Source organism: Amblyomma mixtum, chromosome 8, assembly GCF_055824585.1.
Source record: "Amblyomma mixtum isolate Tamu chromosome 8, ASM5582458v1, whole genome shotgun sequence".
In the NCBI taxonomy this organism is placed as follows: domain Eukaryota; kingdom Metazoa; phylum Arthropoda; class Arachnida; order Ixodida; family Ixodidae; genus Amblyomma; species Amblyomma mixtum.
In genome coordinates this window covers 132381548-132404319 of record NC_143019.1, presented here as the reverse complement: position 1 = coordinate 132404319, position 22772 = coordinate 132381548, and the positions used below count along the sequence as shown (strand labels likewise).

Here is a 22772-nt window from a genome sequence, read left to right as displayed (position 1 = left end):
AGCAGGTACTAGAACTAAAGAAGACACTTTCTTGCGGCAAATCATGCACATATGTTTCAGCAGGTACGTGAAAAAATGTGCAGCTACACTCTTTCACTGGATTGTTATTTCTAATGCTATTTTTCTGCTTCAGATGCGTGAAACATTGTGCACTGTGCGATGTCAGTGCACGTTAAGGAACCCCAGGTGTCGAAATTTCCGCAGCCCTCAACTACGGCGTCTCTCATAGCCTAAGTCGCTTTGGGACGTTAAACCCCATACACCAACCAAACATTGTGCAGCTAATGATGCTTAATGCTTTATTGTTACGACTTCTATCTCCTACTAATACTGAACTTCTAGTCTCCGACACCTGATGCTCAACTGAATGAACCTTCTGTCTCCCATTAGAAAGGCAAAAGCGTCAAGCTTAGGTTTACTTCACCGCCATTCATACGTGTATTGGTTTCTATTCATCGCTGTCTTACTTTCATTCTGTCAGTTAGGCTGTTGATAGTGGCCACTTCATAGCACGGTGTATATGAGAACACATTTTGGGCTGATGTTTTCTCATATACATCGTGCTATAAACTGGTAATTATTAACAGCATAACTGACAGAATGAAACTAAGACAGCGATGAATGGAAACTGATACACGGAGAATGGCGGTGAAGTAGCCCTAAGCTTGACGCTTTTGCCTTTCTAATGGGAGACAGAAGGTTCATTCAGAACACATTTTGGGCTGAGTAGCCGCGGTGGCTCAGTGGTTATGGTGCTCGGCTGCTGACCCGAAAGTCGCGGGTTCGATCCCGGCCGCGGCGTTTGAATTTCTTTGCAGGAGAAATTCTAGAAGCCCGTGTACTGTGCGATCTCAGTGCACGTTAAAGAACCCCAGGTGGTCGACATTTCCGGAGCCCTCCGCTACGGCGTCTCTCTTAGTCGCTTTGGGACGTTAAACCCCATAAATCAACCAACCAACATTTTGGGCTGAATGAGGTTAATAAGAGTTTTCTACTCTCCACATTGATGCATATAGTTGGCGTTGTACATCTTTACTTTTTTGTTAGTTTTTCTTTCGGGCTTACTGTCTAAATAACCTTACCTGCTGATTGTACCCTATGTCCTTTTCTGTCATCTTCCTTCCTCCTGGCTCTCTCGCTCTTCAGTCATTCTTCCTGTTTCTTACACTAACTATTGATCATGTGCCTACTGTGCGAACGACAGCCAGCACTATTACCCTTACTTTTTTTTCACAGAATCTGCACTCCTACAACTAATACCAATTGACCTGTATCAGTATTTTTGTGGTAAATGAATTTTTTGTTGCGTCTAAAATAGTAGGCTAAGCCACCGATGGCAGTGTTGAATATTAAAATATATCATGCATATATCTTGCATGCAATATATCAGTATTATCACTATCACACTATCCTGAACTACTATCAATTCAGTCGTTTCGGAATAGATATTTTGTGCTTCTTTCCTTGTTCAGTCCACTCAAACTAAAACTTTGCGTTCTGTGTCGCAGGTAGAATCTACAGTGAATTCGGCTCAGTGTCTTGCAAGCAGGACGCAGTTTTACTAGAGCCGTGACATTTTCTTAAAAATAACAGGCCTTTGCTGTATTATGCGCTGAACCTTGAGTGTGAAGAGGAAACTTTTATGGCTTCAATTTCTGCACAGGTGAGACATCAGAGTGAAAATACCAGCTCGAAAGACAGGGATGTGAAGGGAGGCAAAACAAGCGCTGACGTGCACCTAAAATGTATCGACGTGAGCAGGAAATATATAGAAAAGCCAAGCAGCACCACAAACCACACAATTACAGACACGCATACATCACAACGTGAGTCGAAAATTGCCCCGAGCATTCCCTGATGGAGATAGTCGAACTTGGTGCGTGATGTTCACGCCATGGACGGTACACTCACACATGCGTTACCGAGTCGTTAGATGTGTCGAGCCTTCTTGAAGAAGTTCGAGGTTGATTTAGTAGTTGAATGATCTAGAAAGGTGCCATGAATATTCCCTCACCAGGGGGAATCTAATGGGTAGCCCCACGTTGTGCGAGCGTCACTGAAGTCTCCGCCAACTAAAATAGGTGTGCCGGAGAAGTTTTTGCGTAGGAAAAGAATCCAATCTGGGTTAGGAGATGCTGTTCCCGGACGACCATAGAAAGGTATAAGTATCAGCGGTGTATGTGCATGTTTAACGAGAAGGCTAACGGCCTCTTCGCGAGTGTTTCACCAACGTGAAAGATCGATCGCTTTATGGGGAACAGAACGATGAACATAAACTACCATAAATTGGCCTTGAAGGCCCATGCCTGCCCTGCCCTGCCTGCCCGCCTGCCTGCCTGCCCTGCCCTGCCCTCCCATTCGTACCCACTTTCGATAATGTTCACAGTTACACTGAATCCCTTGCCGACCATAAGCAGCTTAAGGCTGTCCGGGGCACATTAAAAATTACACAATCCATTCGCCAACCTTGCACAAAATACCTTTTTCCTGTCCGTATATAGTCGATTCGTGGCAATGCTCAAGATCTGCATAGTATTCATGTTTATACAATGACACCTCATGACACATCAGACATGCCGCCGCCGTCCCCTCTTCCACAGATAATTTCCTGTCCCATGTTTCCGAGAAACAGGCTTTGCGCCAGCGAACAAGTGCTCTAATTCCTCCATGTTCTTAACCTCTCCCCTATACTCTCCCTCGGGAGGAGGAGGTATCTGTGCGCCGGATTCGAGCAGGAGCGGCTCTTACTTCCAGTGTGCGTCATCGGTGGCGTGACAAACGTTTAGAAGTGATTGATTGACAAGTGCGCCTATAGTGGTTCAGCGCCAGATCTTTGTGACCAAATACACTTGCTGTGGACTTCCCCGGCTACAGCCTCAATGAGACGATGCTTCCTAAGGAAGGTAGGCCTGCGATGGGACGTTGCAAGCGTGGTGTCATCTAATCGTGGTGTCGTGGTGTCGTCTGGTTGGGGCGGGAAACAGGGGCGACCGGCGAGGCTGGCAATGGTCAGGCGGGCTGGGGCAAGGCCCAGTGGTGTGGACCAGAACACATGACCTACGGCCAGGGCAGATGCAGGTGTCAAAAGTCGTGCCTGCCTTGTACGTAGTTTACTTTTGCAGCAGAGGTAGGCAAGGCGCCTCAGTTTTTCACAAAAGGGTCACAGTGCGGCGGGGACAATTTTGCACCTTTCGCGGGGGCAGTTGACCGCTCGCTACGCTGTAGGGCCAAGGCTACTCTGCCCCCTTCCCAGGTTTATCGCCGGCAAGCGAGCGCTTTCACGATGTAGGGACGAGAAGCGACCGGTTGAATGCCCATGCACCATTCTCGACCTTCGCAAGTTAGCCTCGCTTCTCGTCGTAGCCTGGCCTCGCGTCCGCTTCAGTTTCTTCGTGTTTCTTCCCCCCATCCTTTTGTTAACATCTGCGAATCGTTGGCGCACTGGGCCTTGAGGATTCGTTTGTTTGCTTTTGTTTGTTTGTCAGGAGAACGCGGTGGCGGGAAAACCGCGAGCCGAGCAGTTGGCTTGGATATCTCGGTGCGTGCGGAAGTGTGTGAGGTCTGCCAGGGAAGTGGTCGGCAGGCGAGCCTAGGCGAGTGTCTGACGCCTAGAGCGTGAAGACGGCGGCCTCGAAGACGCGTGGAAGACGCGTGGTCCAAGTTCGCCCATATCCGCAACCCCCCATCAGCTCCGCGCTCCTTCGAAGCCCGACGTTCCATGTGACCGCACCTTGCCACCCAGCAGCTAAGCCACCGTTTCTCCCAACTCGCTTGAACCCTTTTCCTTGGTCCTGTCACCATTTCTTGTCCGAACCTTTTGTATAGTCCTGCTTTGTTCTTGTAACGTTGTGGTATTGATCTCGCCCTTGTGGTTTCCTCTTCCTGTTAATAGTTGATTGTGTTTTCATTGTTTTTGTTATTTGGGCTTTGACACTATTGCAAGGGCTTGTTTTGTGACCCTTTGTCGTCGTTCTTTGCGCAAGTAAAATGATGGGTTAAGAAGCTTGGCTACGCCTCATGTCTCCGGTTAAGGGCTAATCAGGCTAGGCCCCTAGCACCGGTCAGCAGTCGAACCTCACCTTTTGAACGCGGGGTGGAGAACTTTGTCACTCCTCCCCTCCAATCTTGCGGAGAGTGCAGTAGTGGGCAGGTTGGCCCGATTAATTATAATTTCGGCGCCAGCCAAACTGCAAGAGCCCACGATATCGTGACAGCAGGACGCCGAAGCTAAAAGACCGGGAGGGTGATGATTGCCCCACACCTCACAACAAATGTTACGTGGCGGCTAGCCGAAGAATGACACGTTATGATTGCTTATAATGAAGCGATTGTAATGGCCGCCGGCCTGGCACGAGCGCTCCGTCGCGCACCACTACCAGCTTCGTCTTCTTGACAATATCCCCGTATAGGCGGTGTATGGCTTCGGAATTTTACGGATGCTTAATTCTTCCAACAGCTCTTCACATGAAATTATTGCCACTGATTTGCTAGAGTGCCGAACCGTTTCCTTTCTACGAGAAGCACCGCTAACTGGTAAATTCCAGAAGAATTCCAAGCAATTATTATAACTTGCAAAAATATGCTCTCCCTTCACTTTTAATTGGTACAAAGCTTAAACTAATCCAGTGCTTAAAGAGTTGAATTACGAATTTCTTAAGACATTGGCATAAACACTTCTGCACCCTACAAATGTTATTTTGTTAAAGCACCTGTGTAGATCTTCTTATAGTTTGTTCATGATCATAATTTTTAAGTTCCATGATTTATTTTTTCTAGCTCGGCCTTCCCCTTTTTTCCTTCACTTTTTATGCAATATTGTTACCAATCGACGACAAAGTGGCTATCGGGTGCTCTTGAAGACAACTGAGAGAGGGTGTGCATAAGTGTTCTTCAAGCCTCAGGACCATGAGTTACATGCGGCGCTAGCATTTCTTGGTAGAGACCCCTCTGTAAAGTTTTGTGTGATGTGTTGGATATCCTCATCACTCGGCCTGCAACCACAAGCTGAATCTGCGCCGAGACCGTTACCTTGGTACCGTACAAATTACTCTCGAAGTAGCTGCTTAAGCGTCAACAATGCCTACTGTCCTGGTAGCCCACCTCCGAGAACCTGACACCGTTTGCGTCACGGAGGACATGGTATTGACGACTGACTATAGCTTTGTGAGTGTGTCAGCAAGCAAACAAGATGGGCTCTACGTTTATGCTTGCCAACACCTTAGTCTACGTTACGAAAGTGCGCTTATGATTCAGAACGAACGAAGATCTTACAATTTAAAGCGCACGCAAAAAGAATCTCAGAGAATAGTTCCAGAAGCCTGCTGGGCCACCGCTCGCAGCTAAGAAGGAGCTTGCAGCTCATGCCCAACCGTCTTCAGAATTCAATATTTCGCACACGGACAGCTTGGCCTTGAGCAGGAAAGCTGACCAGGAAGACTTCAAGGCAGCAAGGTGGGGCACCTAATTAAAAAGTTATTGCCTTCGACGCGTTAAACTTCCTCTTCCTCTTGCTGCTTCGTTCTACTGCTGTGCCGACACTTCGAAAAGGCCAACAACTGAGAATCGGACGCCGTTGTCACCGTCTATATTACACATCTGCCAACTCATCGTGCAAGAATTTGCCCACCTTGCAGCAGCCCTCAAACCCTGAAAAATTTACTCATTTCGTGCGCCGTGAACTAGAGGCACGGAATCCCATTGCATACAAACCGCCGTTGTCGGACAATACGATGACGACATTCTCCCGCAAGCAGGTGTTCGCAAAGAGCTCGTAAACATGGGCATGGACTCTAGCCGCACACTAGAAAACCTGTGTTCGGAACCTGTCCTTCCTTTGGTAGATACTACTATGCACACCGACCCCTTCACGTCATGTAACTAGTGCCAACATCATGAGGAGTGGCGTATCCCTAAATATTTGTTTCACGCGCCTGCGCAACGGTCACATCTCTCGCCACCGCCGCAACCGTTTGTCCAGGGGAAAGGCAGCCCTCTGCCTTTCCCCGTTGATCATCATCGCGTCTTCGTGCCGTGCAATTTTCTGGCGCCGCTATTCTCCACACCGCCTAAAGGAGGCTTCGCCTGCTCCTGGGTGCAGCCGCTCACCTTCCTTGCACGTCCATCGTTCTCGTTCCTCTCTTCCTCGCCACACTTTGTCCCCGTTGTCCGCCTAACTCTTCTAATGAAACTTGACGATGCAGCTCCCGGATGACACGCTCCAATTAGGTTTTCATGCTTTCAAACGCTATATGGTATCTTGCGGAAGTGCGCGTATGATTCAAAACCCACAGAGGAGTGCCGTTGTTTCTACTGCATTTCTCCCCTATGTAACCTCCTTGAGTGCTGGTAGATGATGTTTCTATCGCTGCGATCATTGACAGTGGCGTTGAAGTATCTCTGCTCGGCGCATCTTTTTGCCGTCGTAATAAGGAAATGATGACCCCTGCCGCTTAGCCCACAGTTCATGTTGTCGATGACAGCACAGGTGCGTAACTGGAATGCGCACTGATCGTATAAGCACCACTCGTCATCACGTGTCGGCTCTGTTCACCGACAATAACTTATTTATTTGTTCACACTATCCGTCCTAGTTCCGACCCAGACAGGGGTGGGCACTGAAACACACAACTACAAAGAAAAGTTCACAAAGCCGTAAGTCATAACAACACGTGTGCTGTTATAAGCCACTCAGTGCCCTCATGATGTGCTCCAAACCACGACCACATTGTGTATATCCGCGAAGATCACATCCCAATCCGTGGCTTTTTACAAGCTCACTTTGCCCTCAACCTCAACCTGCCCCTATGCTCTGATGACTCCTCCAGTTCTAGTCGGCATCTCACCACGGAGTTCCTCCCTATGTCGTCTTTTCTTCCTGTTCTTTACATCGACTGGGCCGCTTGCTCGATTACCGATGTTGTTCTCCGCCACACCGACGTGCGCGGCACCCAAAATGGCTTCTACCTTGCCTTACCTAACCTCCGCCAGTCGAACCAACTTGACCGCAAAGGTATTTTCTTTGCTTATTATCCAACTCTGGCTGTCTGCAGAATTTCTGCCTTGAAACTTTCCTCGCCTTCTAATGTCCCTCGAGCCCCTCAGTTACCGAATTCCGGTCTGAGTCAGATGACTGGGGAAGACCTGAGCTCTTATTGCGCCGAGGATCTGCACCCCCTTTTGGTGCCCTGCACTAATATTTTGGAACTTGGTAGCTATCCTCTTAGCCAAACGTCCGCTCAGTTGCATGCGAATGAGCTATTACTTCCATGACATTAAATACGCCTATAGGTTTTAGATAGCCTTATATTCGTCACCACTTAATTTCAACGGATGGTAAGAAAAATAATTACTCCATAAAAAATTTTCCGGTAAGTATTTTAGGCTAAATATTGCAGCTATTGATCCAAAAATTACGTAAACACAATAGATGCGAGGACGCGAAGGCATGACGAAGAGGATCGGAAAAGGTCCAACACGCTACAATGCTCAAGAAGAACTACTTTAATACTTCAGTGCAAAAAACGGAAAGAATTGTGCTGTTTTATAGAAAGGCATCCGCTAGTGAAGTATCGCTTTTCTAAATCGTCCAAGATCGCCTGGCATCACTGGAACACACAATGAAGGCTCATGGAAGGTCCAAATCCTTCCATAGGTTCATAAAATTTGTGCCGGCCGTCGCCTGGGCTATTCGCTCCTTCATTCTTTCAACTTGTTCGAGCGAAAAGTGGTTTCTCCAGTCACCTACTTGAGCCTTGCGCACGAAGTCGCCACTCATAGGCAAACTTACGAAATCGATGAAAGCTCGAAGACCTTTCCGTAGCTCCGGCCTAACATTGTCCAAAAGTGATGGTTCCGTTAGAGTCAGCTGCTGCGAATTATAGTTTAACACCTTCCTCATGTTTTCAATATTGGTCTTCTCGAGAATGCGTTCAACGAGTTCGGGATTTTCCTTCAGCTTCTCTTCTCTGCTGGGGTCGATGAAGGCGGCGATTTTAAAAATATGTTCACGTGTGTTCTTTCTCAGTTCCTCGTAAGTTAAAGAAAGAACGTTGGCGTCGTTGCGGTGTCTGAACCAGGAAAGGACGTTTTCAAAGTAGTCTCCGTAATCAACTCGACCTTGGAGAAACATATCGAAGAAATCGTCAAATGTGCCACTCTGGAAATTGTACGCCGGTATATTTCTTGTGTGGTAGTAGAAGGAAACGCAGACGTCGTACGGATTTCTTGCGATATGGATATATTTTGCCTCTGGTGAATAAGGAGCTTTGTGGAAAGGCAAATGCGTCTTAAAGGCCGCTGGTCGGGGAGCATAGATGGCGGCATCCGCGCCTCGCATGTCCAGAAATGGAATCCGGAGTAATGGGTCCATTGGGTCGTCTGGATCTGCGGCGCCCATCAAGATGTTGTAGATAATCCGGTGCGTGCAGCAAGACCCGGATTTGGGGTAGCACACTAAAAAGAGGTCACCCGGTCGTGGCTTGTACGATATGGCAGAGTGGATTGAATCATCCGGGAAGTGCTTGCCTATGTAGATTCCTTCAATATTTCGAAAAACTTCGGCCGCCATTGCTTCAGCTTTTAGGTTCCTGAGTCCTGAAAATGAAGGTAATTTTTGAATTTACGCAATTAATCTTGGAATTCAGTTCTCACCTGCATGTGTCTGGGATATAAACAAATAAAAACATTGTCCTTCTGCACTTATATTACGGTTCGTATGTAGTTGCAGTTTGCCAGGGCACGACTACATATTTGGGTCTAAATAAGCGTGTATTCTAAAAAGCGCCATCGAGAGGTACGTACTCGTATATAGAAGATCGCAAATGAAATTGTGCTCGCACTTTTTCTCTCCCTGTGTGCCTCTCTTCAGAATGAGTGTGCAGCCGACGGGCCTTTGTGTAGCAATAGGTATGTAATTACGGCCAGCACTCCAGTAGCTTTCACTGGTGTCGGACACTGGTCATATTGAACAATCCGATCGCACCAATCCGAGCAAAATCTTCCGTTGAGGATTCCTTTGTGTGTTCGCAGCTGGCCTAACGTGATCGCTCTGTTCCGCAACATGACCGCTTATCGTCGTCTGTTACGTAGCACAAATCGATGCTTTCACATTGATTCGAATGTAGTAAACATTCTGTTTAGATTTTTGGACTGTACGCGAGGGACCGTACTCTCTCAGCTATCTGTTTTCCTTTGACCATACCGCGTTTATTCGGTCCTCTGTGAGTGGTCACTCGGACCCACCCGCGGCTCTCAGGCGTCGGTGCCAAGCGAGCCAGCCATTGGGTGGTTGGCGACCGGACCTCGCCGTTGCCTGAAATTCAGTGAAATATTCATCCAATGGTGAGGTCCACCGCAGCGCTCTCTCAAGAGGAGGGGACCCGACCTGACCACTGGCTGCGATTGGCTGCAATGTGCACCCAATGGTGAGGTCCGGAAACCGACCACTCAATGGCCAGGTCGCTTGCCACAGACGCTTGAAAGGCTCGTATATCTGAGTGACCGCTGACAAAGGATGTAATGTACCCGAAATGGACAACGGGAAATGAACAGCTTACACAATAGGCTCTAGTTCTACAAAACAAGCTCAACAGGATTCGAATTTGATTACATAAAGTCAATAATCGCCACTAAGTACTGCAGGTAAGCATAATATAGTGGGCTTGAGTCGATAGAGAATACTGCCGAGTGTTGAAAACCGCATTTACGGTGTTTTTACTTCCAAGCACCTCTTCATGTAACGACTTCGTGTCAGCGTGTTAGCTCGTGGAAAATACGAATATTTGTATTGATTTGTCGGTTCCCAGAACAAGCCCAAATGTGCAGTTAACAGCGGTGGTTCTCTGCGATCGAGTGCAGGTCACAAGGTTGTGATAAAAATACTAATTTCCTATGATTCTGAAAATAAAAAAATATTATCCTCGAAATTTGAGTTTGACTAGTATTTTAATCGCACTAGAACTCAATATTATCATGTACAAAAACAGACATTGAAAGTAGTTACCAATGTTGATTGCTTGTTTCATGGCATATGACTTATTTGGCAGGAACAACCTGAGGAATGGGCTCATGAGTGCGTCCTATATTACTACAAAATTCTTGCAGGTCATTTTTCAAAAGCTCTCGAAGGCTGTAAATAAAGAGAGGTTGTCTTTGCGATATAAATTTGCTAATAGATCAGATTAAAGTTTGTAAATCCTCTACAACTGCCAGATCTTTTTCGTGTTAGGCGCTTGAAGCTCGATTTCAGTTTAGTGTCGCGCTGACTAATCCGAAGATTTCAGCTTTTAAACATTTTCTTTCTGAAGATGAATGCACTGAAGCTGTAGTCAAAATTACCTTCAAATGTACTGCACATTTCTTAAACGTTGCTGAAACCGAGTTTCATGCAATCAAGTATGAATTCATCTTTTCCATTTGAATGATCTTCTATACCCTTTTATTTCATTATTTTGCCTTGTCGGACATGAAATAAAGATATAAAAGTGACCAGTTATGGTCTTACATACTCTCAGGCACATCTAAATCTCAGGCATCTTCTAAATGTTTTTCTTTCTAAAGACGAATGCACTGAAGCAGTAGTCAAAATTACCTTCATATGTATTGCACTTATACGTTGGTGCTCTTGAAAATAATGCCAAACCGAGTTTCGAGCAGTCAAGTATGAATTCACCTCTTCCATTTGAATAATCATCTACACTCTTGTATTTCACTATTTTCCCTTGTCGGACATGTTCTTCAACAAGTGATTGTGTTGCAGCCCACTTCAACTACGCATTTCGAAGTAGCTCCTTTGGAACAGCTGCTGCACTAACTATGAAAATAGCAAAAGCCGAACGGCATATTTCGTTCATGCGACTGACATCTCAAGTGCCGAAGATAAACAAACACCTTGTGTCGCATTTTTCCGGGACCAATTTTAGAAAGGCAGAGAACTTCGGAAAATCACTAGTATAATCCACGCCATTTCCTCCAAACACACATCACTTCATATATTGCTGCAGCCATTTAACATTGTTAAATGTACTAAACATCACTGACACATGTTTCTCAGACAAGAAACAGGTACATCTTCAGCAGTAATATTAGAGTGCTAGTTACGATATATTCGTTCTTGTTGTATTCTGTAGACGATGTCGGTTCTGTTCTTCGTGCAGATGAACTGCACAGGCACTCCCACATTCAGCTTACCGGGTGTGGATTGTATCAGTGCTTTGCGCCTCGCACTACCTTCATTGGTATCGGGTGGAGTGATGGGCCACGCTCACGGCTGTGAAGGTCACCAGACTGCAGCAAATATTACCCGGCACAAAGTTGTGCCCGAGGAGCAGCAAACAAGCATTTTTGCTCGAGGAGCTGCTCTTTCCTGCCCAGATACTGTGGCACGCAAAGCCGTCGACAGCCGTCCCATACAATATGGCAGACAGCCTCCGAAGCATCTGAGATATCCCTGGTCTCCAACTTGGAACCGAGAAAGATTGTCCTGTCTCCCGTCTACGTCTCGCAGGCAAATGTACATTGGCTGGGCAAGCCCATCGTCTTACATACTGAGAGAAAGTTTGCCTCAATGAAGACCCTACACAGCCTAATGCATCCAAACTACAAATATAAATTTGGTACTCACTCATCTGCAGATTTCTCAGATGCAAAAGCGGTTATCGTAAGCACTTCAAAATAAAAAAAGCGAGCAGCCTCATAATTGTCATGGATTTCTGTCATAATTGTGTCATCACTGTGTGAACTAACTAGCGCTAGTTCCTCGTCGCAGCTTTGTCTTGATCGACTGCGAATTCAGTACTTTCGTGACAGTGCTGTATAAGTAAACACCGTTGTATCTTTTTTGGTATCAAATCTGTGTATTACTGCCAATTTAATTTTAACCTGCTTTTTTTTCTGTTCGAAGTCGGTTGCTGTCAAATGCCTTGAATGTTTGTTTTAATTTGTTGTTTGTTTTTGTATAGGAGGGCAGGCCTTAGTGAGGTGTTGTTTAACGCCTTTTGCCTGCTCGTCCTTGGTTTACGTATGCATTGTAAACCAAAAATAAACCAATAAAAAAAGGCAGCTACCTCATTCTGCATCTTTTAAAGCGGCTTCGTTCGTTTTTAGGAGCCTCTTGCTTGCCATCGACCTCGATATTCTGCCTACCTTCACCTTCCACTCTCTTCGAGGGACAGTGCTATGCTGGTCATACTGGAGCTTCATGTCTGCGAGACAGGAGGACTCACGCTGGCATGCTTACTACATGGGCAGCGCCATGAAGCATATCTAAAGGCGGTGCCTGCGTAATGTGCCCGGTTTCCGAAAACGCTGAGCGCTCAAGACACGCAATATAGGCAGTAGCAGTGGTATCTACTGAAACGCTAGTACGGTACCTGCCAGTACTAAAATTTTTAGTCGATCTCGTCTTCCAGAGTAGAACCATGAATGGAACGCATTCCAAGAAGTATTACCAACTTTTTAGAAGGCTTGAAAACGGTAAGCACCCTCAGCTAACGGCCAGGTTCCTTGGCTGCTGGAGATGTCGCCAAAATCATCCACTTTTGTTCTGCCAGCGGGACCGCGCGCACGTTCTGCGTGCAGCGTTTTTCACCGAGAGGAGGTAGCACCTTCGCATGCTTCTGTTGCTGTCGGACAGCGCTTTGGTGCTGCTCCTCGCTTTTGCTTCCTTCTGCATCACCGCGTTCAGTCGCTCCTCATTGTTGTGCAGCGAAGCGCGCTGAGCATCCCTTGTTGCTTTCACTGCCTGCTTTTACGTAGCGCTGTCCTCCCTTGCTCGCCCTTATCGACTCGTTCGGTCACCCTGGCCGCCTTTTGGTATTTATGCGCGACTGAATAAAGTCCTCGCTGTTGACACAAGCCACCTTTTCTATTTGATAACTTGTGTGGGTCAATTCTTCCGGCATGGCTCCTACATTGCTGCCACCAAATATACAGAAATACAAAACGTAGTGACTTGTGTATGCTAAGTGTCTATCCGGCACAGCAATAGCATAACCATTAGTACATGCGGCCAGCAGGATCTGTGGCCGATCAATTTTTTCCTGCCACGGGTAATACAACCATGCAAAGTGTACAGGCACATGAGAGTAAAAATCTTATGACAGTAATTTCCTTTTTTCGAAATCACTACATTTTGTGCCTAGACTTTGGCGTCCAGGAAAATCTAGCATAAGTTCCTTTCAAGTCTGATAGTTTATTCCACACAGCCTTTAAGCTAAGAACGCCAATTCACGATGCTTTGGTTGCACATTCAGCGCACCTTCTGTTGTCACCCTAAATTTTCATGACCAGAAATTATATTGGCACACAGCCCTTTGCTTTCAACTCGCCCTGCGTCTTGTTGGTAGCACATTAAGCGTACCTTCTGTTGTCACCCTAAATTCCCCTCAACAGAAATTATATATGGACACAGCTCTTTGCTTTTGACTCGCCCTGCGTCTGGTTGGCAGCACCTGGCAACAGTTCACAAGAAGCATCTCGAAGCCATAAGTTGCAGCTGATGCCCCTTACGTGCGGTATGCAATCTTTTCTGTTTAATTACAATTATCTGTGTGCGAAAAAAAAAGCGCTGGAAGAATGGCACTTAATTTTAAAGCCGTTAGAAAGTAAGATACAATCGCGTCTCTGCACCGTCGCACCGACTCCTAAAATACAAAAACAAATATTGCACATGCGTTTCGCGGGGCCATATGATTAATTCCGCTTTCTTCGTTTTTTCCTGGCAGCGAAAAAATAACTGATTGCACACGTGTCGTTCCCAAGAGGCATGGATGTTTTAGTGTTGCTGACACTGCGGACGCAGGTGGCGTCAAGGGGGATGTTTTTCAGACAGGAGCTCTTTTTTTTGCGTACTGCGTCGCCGACGGCTTCAACTGAGCCGCTGATGCGAAAGGCAACAATCGTATCTGGATGGCCAGCCCTCTCGGCATAATAGAGAAGGCACTGAAGCATGGCGCCGTCCCCGACTACCGCTCACTTTGAGACACGCTCTTATGTTCCCTGCTTGCGTTCGAAAGGTAGCTTGTTGGCGCGCTGCTTCTTTGGTATGGGCTATAAAGCATATCATGTTTGAAAGCTTCGCAGTATGCAAATTGTTTGCCGATCCGGGCTCAGCATTGCTTTGTAATTTGCCCTTACACACTTATGTAAGAGAAAATTAGGGTCTAAAGTTATAAATGCTTCAAAATTGATTCATAACATGAAGCGATCTTTGGAAAGGAAACAAAAAACAAACATAAGAAAACATAACAAATATAACATAAAAGTTAACAAGAAATTAACTGACATAAAGTTAACAAACATAAAAGTAGCAGAGGTGGTTAGGGAACAAACCCGAGGTGGTGATAGCCTATGTCTGTGGCATATTGCAACAAGCTTCGAATGAAGCCATCATTAAGCACTCACTTTTAGTGCTTCGGGCCAAGCGAGAACAAACACAGAAGCCTACATGACAGATCTTAGGACCCACAACTTACCTGAGTAGTGTGAAAACAATGCTCATGTCATAGCGGCACTGTTTTGTTGCACTCACGTCCACTCCTGTGCGGTGAATATCAATTGGTGTGCAGGAGTGTAAGCCAGGCGGGGCTAAGCGGCTAAATACGACTATTTAAGCTCACTGGTGGCCAAATTTTGAGTAGGTGCATAAAGCGGTCGAGATTTCGCAATATTCGTGACTATTCCAAATTGGAGATTGCATTCGGAGCTTCTCACAAAAGCAATTACGAGGAGTCGTTTAAACTTTCTTGGGAACGCAAATTGCGGAGGCAGTTTTGTTAACGTCAGACTCGAGTAACATCAAATAGCAAACTTTTTATGGTCATCGCAGCTAGCGTGACTGAGGATACTCCTACCCGGAGGAGGTCGCATTTGTTAACTGCTGCATTAAAATAATTCACCCAGATCTCAGATTCCACATTTCCGACTTCAACTGCATAACCACATATTCAGCATAGCGTTGTGTCGTATTACTTGCCTTCTTGGACTAACCAAGGTGTTCTACATGGCTGTTTTCGGCTTTAGCTAGACGAATATGAGAAGGGAGAAATTACTCGCTGCTTCCATCGTAGTTAGCAGGTGAAACACAAACAGTATAGCTGGCTCACGCTGAAGAGCTTTCTTTTTTCTGATCCGGCTGTCTTGCATACGTAGCTGTGGGAAATGAGGTGTGAACTTGCGGCAAGATATGTTGGAATATGGGTGTGCTACGAAAGTATCCCAAAATGAAAACACTAAAATCTACCGGCTCTAAGTTGCAGCATAAGACCCGCGGTTAATTTAAAGCAAACAATTATTTTAAGTAGCCATAAGATTGACGGCGGCAAGTACTGTATCACTTTCTCTATGGCATATTTCATAACCTGAGGGCAAAAGTCAGTTTAGTTTCTCACTTATCAATTTTTTATTAATGCATTTTTGTATTGTATTGTATTGTAATGTATTGGGTTTTATCGCGCATAAGCAACTGAGGCTATCATGCGCCAAGCACATTGTGTTAAGTTTCAAAAATCGGGTGTCCGTAGCGACAGTCCTTGTAAGGATAAGTACTCCGAGGGGCCCAACACATCAAAACAAAGGCATCAGCCTTCTTCTCGCACTTGAGAAAATGGATGAGGTGAATCACAAAATGCACCAAAGCACAGGGTAAGAATTTTTAGAATTAATGGTTCTGTGATGTTGTATTTTGTTTCAGATCGCCGTTTCTTCCAGGTAAACAAAAAAAGAGAAGTACCTACAAGTGGATTATCTCCTAAGAGTAAATTGGTGTGAAAGGGAACGCATTTATTTCTAAGTATAGTAAAATATTTTTTTCCTCAGCCATTCAAGTTCTGTGAACTAGAATAGGATGTGATTAAATCACCACATTTCTCACAGAAAGGGTTGTCTTGTTTTGTTAGTAGAAAGTGGTGTGTTATATTGATACAGCTTAGAAGCGGACGAAGAAGAAGTGCTCCGCCATCTCGCTTGTGACGAGGAAGAAGTGTTTTCGCCTGCTTGCTGGTGACCGCTCGGCAGACTAAAACATTTCTTGTGTATCTAACGGTGTGCCGTGTCCGATGCGTAGGCGGCATAAAATTACATTTATAAAACTTTCCTGATGCCTGCATGACCTCCATCTCCCAGAATAGGTTTTAATAAATGTAGTTTGTTATTTTCTGCATGATTCCATGCAGACCGCCATTTTCAATCAAGTTTAAGTTATACTAACTTTATGCAATCTTAATAAGGTATATTTACACTCTTGACTTCTTTAAGGCGAGCATATGCAACGCACGCGTCAGCTTTCTCGTTGCCTATAATTCAAATATTGCTTGGTATCTACCAGCGCTTAATTTTATTTCCTTGTGTTTCAGCAGTTATTATGTTGTGTATTACATCTCCTATTAAAGGTTCTCTTAGATTTGTGGCGTTCAGTGCGGTGATTACACTCAGCGAGTCCGTGTGGATAATGCTGTTCTGAATGTTCTTTTTCTCTATTTTTGATGCAGCCATCGAATTGACATAACATTCGGTTGAGAAAATTGACGCGCACTGAGGCAACCTGACTACATTTTGCCATTTATCTTGCAGTACAGAACTTCGGAAGTAAAGTGCTTTTTAGAGCCGTATGTACAAAATGCTTTGTATTCATTGTATTTCTCGTGAAGCGGCAAATATTCTTTTAATATGTGTTCACCCGGAGTCTGCTTTTCATGAAATTGTGTCAGTGTGTAGTCGCCTACAGCGGGAAAGGTGCACCAAGGTGGCAGTGGTTCCTGTCTCTGGGCAACCTCAGGTAGTGTGTCCAGAATACATAGTTCCTGGCAAATTTCTTTACAAGGGAGGATAAGGGTCTCTTTTCATTGGGTTTGTTACTGAAAAGCTGCTTAGAGGGGCTATTCGTAACTATGGAGTAGGAGAGATATTTTGGTAGGGAACTGGTTTTTATGAAGTATGAACATGTGAGCATGGCTCTTCTATCTGCGAGGGGTGGTTCGTTACATTCTTCATATAGCCTGTTTATGGGCGATGTCCTGTAGCCCCACTTGCAAGGCACAGACCTGAGTTATGTACGGAATCTAATTGCTTTAGGTAGGACGGCCGAGCTGAACTGTACACTATGCACCCATAATCCATGCAAGAGCGAACTATGCTGCAGTAGATGTGTAAAAGGCAGGTCCTATCAGACCCCCAGTGTTTACGTGAAAGCCCTTTTAAGGTATTTAGTGATCTAAAAGCTTACTTCTTAGGGTTCTTTATGTGAGGCAAGATGGTCAGTTTCTTGTCAAAAGTTAAGGCCAGAAATTTGTGGTTACACTTTACAGGTAATTCGGTTTCGTTCAGGTGTAGTTTAGGATCTGTCTGTAGACCACGCTTGAGTGAGAAAAGAGTGGCCACTGTTTTTTGTGTGAAGAACCGGAAACCATTTCGGTTAGCCGTTGTTGAAAGTTTATTTATTCTTAACTGCACTTGTCCTTCCCATGTTGATATATCTGAGGACGTGCAAGCTATTTGAAGTTCGTCAACATAGACTAAATATATAATGAACCTTGGTATTATGTAACTAATAGAATTTATTTTAACATGAAAGGGGGTCTTGCTTAAAATACTCCCTTGAGACACCCCATTTCCGTGAATGAAATTTCTCGAGAGGGTTGATCGAAGGCGTACATAGAACGAACGGTTTGACAGGAAGTCTTTTAGGCAGTTCAACATCCTACCGCGAATGCCAAATTTGGCCAAGACATGAAAGTTCCCGAACTTGCAGGTTTTATCATATGCTTTCTCTGAATCTAAAAAAAAAAAAACAGCAAGACTTTATTGCGTACAAAAGCTTCAGAGACAGTATATTAAAGACGAACTATGTGGCCTATTGTGGAACATGCCTTTTGGAAACAGAACTGATAAACATCCAGAAGCTCACGAAGGTTAATCAAATATTCACGATACTTTCAAAGGATTTCGCAAGGCACCTGGTGAAAGCTATGGGCCTATAACTACTAGGAGAGGTAGGAGGTTTTTCGGGTTTTATAAATCGAATGCTGATAACCTTCTCCTAGGTTTCGGGTAATTTACCCGATACCCAAGCCATATTAAAATTTTTAAAATGCCTCTGTGGCAGGTTCACTTAAGTAGGACAGCATTTGATAGTGTATTCCGACAGGGCCGGACGAAGTCTGTTTACCAGCGGACTACACTGTGTTGATTTCTTGCACTGTAAAAAATTAGTATGTTTCATTTGTATATCCACTTGTAGCGAGTCTATTTCTCGGCTGTGTTTTTGTACTTTAGAAATCATTCTGTGGAGTGTGATGAGCTGGAACCTGCCGAAAAATGTTCACCTAAAATGTCTACCTGTTCTTCGATGTTTGTCTGTATACCAGGGGCTTTAAAAAGGGTAAATGTGAATGAGGAATATTTACCATTAAGCTTCCGTACCTTGCAACACATTTCTTTTTATGTGGTTGAGCTATTTATGGATGTCACGGAACTTTGCCACGAAGTCTTTTCTGCACTACGGCTCATATATCGGGCATCCCCTCTTGCCTTTTTAAAGTTTTTGAGATTTTTCTGCGTGAGGTACCTCCGAAAGTTTCCCCATGCTTTGTTTTGTTTATTGTTTGCTATTCTACATTCTTTTGTGTACCAGGCATTATGGATTTTTTTTTCACCACTCCAGAAGACTGAGGTATAGCTAGGCGCGCCGCTGGAATAATGCGGTTTGTGACCATTTTACTAAGTTAATCTATACTGAAGTTATGGGGATCTAATTTTTTAGGCTGGCATTTTCTTAAAAATGCAGCTTACATTGTCACGGTTTTGTAGGAATGATTTACGGAGAAGTTAGGTTCATAAGAATGGGTAGATGATCTCTGCATTACGGGTTGTTGAAGACATCTCATTTCAAACCAATAAAAACGGAAGGCGATGTAAGAGACAAATCTGCGCAGCTTAATTTTACTGAGCTCGGAGAGCAGTATGTGTGTTTGCCCCTAATGAGTTGGCGTATATTATTGCACAGAATAAAATCTTCTAAAATACGGCCTCTAGTGTCTATTTGTTCGTTTCCCCACAAAATGGAGTAAGCATTAAAATTGCCCACTAACAGATATGGCAACGGTAATTGTTTTAAAAGCTCGCTCTTCTAAGTCATGGTGTGTTACTGTCAGGTGTTGTTGGAGATCAGGGGGCCTTTCTCGCGTCAATTCGTGTATGAGGTAGACCGCGTCCATAAAGAAGCGATGCCTCGATCCGAGGAGAAATCGTTTGAGCGCGTTTCTACACCAACTATGCTGCGCGATAATATCCTCAAATTGGTATTGGGATATTTTTCAAACCCTAAAGCAATTACATCACTTTACTTCACTTCACTTTATTACATTAAAGACCGCCAGTTAGGGGGTATTACATAAAGGCTGGGTACAGATAGAATCAAACTTTATGTACAAATATGTTATTCATTAAATATGGCAATTATACAATTCAAAAATGAGGATGGACAGGTGGTTGCAGCGACGTCGTGTGGCAGGCCGTTCCAGTCCTTGGCTGAGCGAGGAAAGAATGATGCAGCAAACGTTGTGGTATGAGTCTGTGGACGGGAAACTTGCAGGGGATGACCAAGGCGGAGTGAAATGCGTGCTGGAGGGCTAATGTAGGGTGGAATACGCAATGAGCGGTACCAGCCGCCGCTGTGGCTGAGTAGTTATGGTGCTGGCTGCTCAATGGCAAGAAGTGGATTCGATCCCGGTCGCGGCGGTCGCATTTCGATGGAGGCGCAATGCTACACGCCCCAGTGCTGTGCGACGTCAGTGCGACGTTGGAGACCGCGGGCGGTCTGTTTGTCCGGAGTCCTCCACTACGGCGTCGTTCTTCGCTTGAGTGACTTTTTGACTTTGAACGCCATAAACCAAACCAATCCGGTATTACCATAGCGTTGGTCGTTACACGAGCCACGAACGCTGACCACTAGCGCTGGTCGGGGTGGCTGGAATTTTATTTTAGGCAGTAAGAATAGCGGAACCGGACATTTGTCTGTGCAGAACTAAGCTATAGAGAAAAAAAAATTCATAAATAATGGGTACTCGGCGAAAACTGGCCGCAGGAAATGCGTCACGGTTGAGCTTCCCTACGCTCTGCCAGTTTGGGAGCGCCCACTGGCGAGCAGCGCGGGCGACCGGGCAGACGAGGGTGAACCAGAGAGACGGGCGTCTGCGCGTGTGGGCGCGTCCCTTACAAAAATGAACATTGAGATGCAATTAACTGTTTATAGACTATTTATTGAGTCAATAAAAAGTCTATTAATACTCAAATCCTAATGACTTTGGTCTATAAAAAGTCAATGTTCTTGACTGGTATGACCCAATATAAATTTAATTAACTACAAGTGAATTAAAACTCAAGCAACAAAAAATCAATTTACATTGATTTCTCACTATGTCATTAAAAAGTCAATAAGTTCTTGACTTATATGACCCAATATAAATTTAATTAACCACAAGTGAATTAAAACTCAAGCATCAAAAAATCAATTTACATTCCTTTTCTCACCGTGTCATTAAAAAGTCAATAAGTTCTTGACTGATATGACCCAATATAAATTTAATTGACTTCAAGTGAATTAAAACTCAAGCAACAAAAATTCCATTTACAGCCCATGTCTCACGACTCATTAAAAAGTCAATATGTTATTGACTGATATGACCCAATACAAATTTAATTGACTACAAGTGAATTAAAACTTTAGCAACAAAAATTAAATTTACAACAGATTTCTCACAAATTATGGAACCAACCGCAACAACAGCTCAAACGATTCCCATTTCAGCTGAACAGCCTTTATTCATATTATATCTGCTATGGGAGAGGTCATGATGTTGAAGATGGTTGTAGGTTGTGACTCAGAAAAACACTGCTCATGAGGTCGCTTCGCAGTGTAAAATTAAACGTATAACTGAACACAGTATTCTTTTTTGGTACCAAGTGAGAAATGCGGTATGAAACTATCCTTATGTTGGAATTAAATTGCACAATGTAAGGGAGAGCTAACTTGAGTTTCTGATTCATAAATGTGACAGCATAATGGTGCGGAGGCAGCATTACCTGAATACCGGGCGTTTAAGCAATCACTTCCAAAAATTTTCAAAAACAGGCTTTTTGGGGTAAAAATATCGTTTGTGCTATCACCAGTGTTGGCGGACAACAGAAAGCCGGTAAATTGTCTTCAGTAAGCTGGTTTACTAATTTTTAATGAATAGCTTTTTAATCAGTAGAGTTAGGCGCCTAGTTGCAATCAGAGATATGTAGCTGGCCGTAATAGCCTTATCAGTTTTTAGAATTTGGGAAACGCGATTACCCTTGGGGCTGCGGCTCGACAAAATTTGGCTTTTTCGACTAGTTACATGCACTGGAGGGCTTGCTTTGCCTGCATGCTTTCGAAAACGAATGTATTTTCGCACGATGCAGCCAAATTTTGTCGAGCCACAGCAGCGAGTGTAATCGCGTTTTAGAAATTCTAAAAACTGATATGGCTACTACTAACGACCGGCTACAAATCTCTAATTGCAACGAATTGCCTATCTCTGGTAGTTAAAAAGTTAGAAATTAGTTTACCAGCTTACTACCTAAGACAATTAACCGGCTTCCCGGTATCCAGCGATACTGGTAATAATGTGCCGCAAAAGCCATATTTTTACCCCAAAAAGCCTATTTTTGAAAATTTTCGAGTCTTCCCTGAAAAACCTGATATTTATTACGATTGAAGATGTCAATCCAAGTGGGGATTTTTACAGTTGTGGGTTATAAGGGGCCGTACACATTTGCTCACATAGGGAGCATTCACGTATGTACACGAGGGTAACTAAAGACTATTACAACAAAAAGGAGGCAAACGCATGAAATAAAATGGCATCGTCTTGATTGGACCATAGAGTATAAGCATACAGGCTGTTGAAATGCCTCGTGAGACCAGTATTCAACACACCTATTGAGAAACCAATATACAGCATATGTACCTTGCGCCCGCGCCGCGCAGATTTGCTAACGCCGTTCAAATCAAGCGCGCAGGCTGGCAGGTCACGTGACAAGACGAACACATCCGGGCACCACGCGACCACGCGGGTCGTTCCGGCGTGCTGCCGTTTGTGCTCGCCGCTCGCTCGTTGGGGCATGTTTTGTGTTGTATTTATTTCAAAATCGCTACTTCAAACTCGTGTTTGGGTTGACTTGTGATCGTAGCTTTTGGCACCGCTGGCAGTACAATTTCCAGCCCTTCGTGTGCTTCGTGAAAAAGCGACCGCGTCGGGAACCCTGCTGGCTTTTCGTCATGACAGCACGTTGGACTTCACCGATGGAAGCTGCTGCGTCTTTTATCTACCGGAACCGCCTTACAAAAGAAGAAAGCGGTTACTGGAAGGCGTCGAGTCTTCGTTTTCAGGTAAGACCTGTAATAATGCGCAGGAATGCGCGCAATTTGCCACCACGCAAATTAACCACCTAGCACTAAGGCGAGAAGAAACGGAAGAGATGAGGCGCTGCCGCCATTGTGCACGGTTATTTCTGCGGTGGCAAAATGCACTCTACATTGAGTCACTAACTAGCTGGCCTGTCTGTGTTCACAGTGTATCCGTTGCGACGCGAACGCCGTGAAAATAATCTAAAATCATTGTTCGACGTGGTTGTGCACTGCTGCCTGCACGCATGTTTTTCGTCGCTATCCGCTCGCAGCGGTTTGACGATAGTGCACGCAACTTGACCTGTTTAGCGTTGCATTATGTGCTGCGCGTACACGCGTCGATACA

At 44.8% G+C, this 22772-nt stretch overlaps 1 protein-coding gene across 1 annotated transcript; it reads right to left on the bottom strand.

Annotated features, from left to right (window-relative positions):
• Positions 1-7624: 7624 nt before the first annotated feature.
• Positions 7625-8566, bottom strand: LOC149334481 (amine sulfotransferase-like). The gene has a single exon (XM_089556252.1). It carries the CDS (start codon positions 8564-8566, stop codon positions 7625-7627), a length of 942 nt encoding a protein of 313 aa, XP_089412378.1.
• Positions 8567-22772: the final 14206 nt, after the last annotated feature.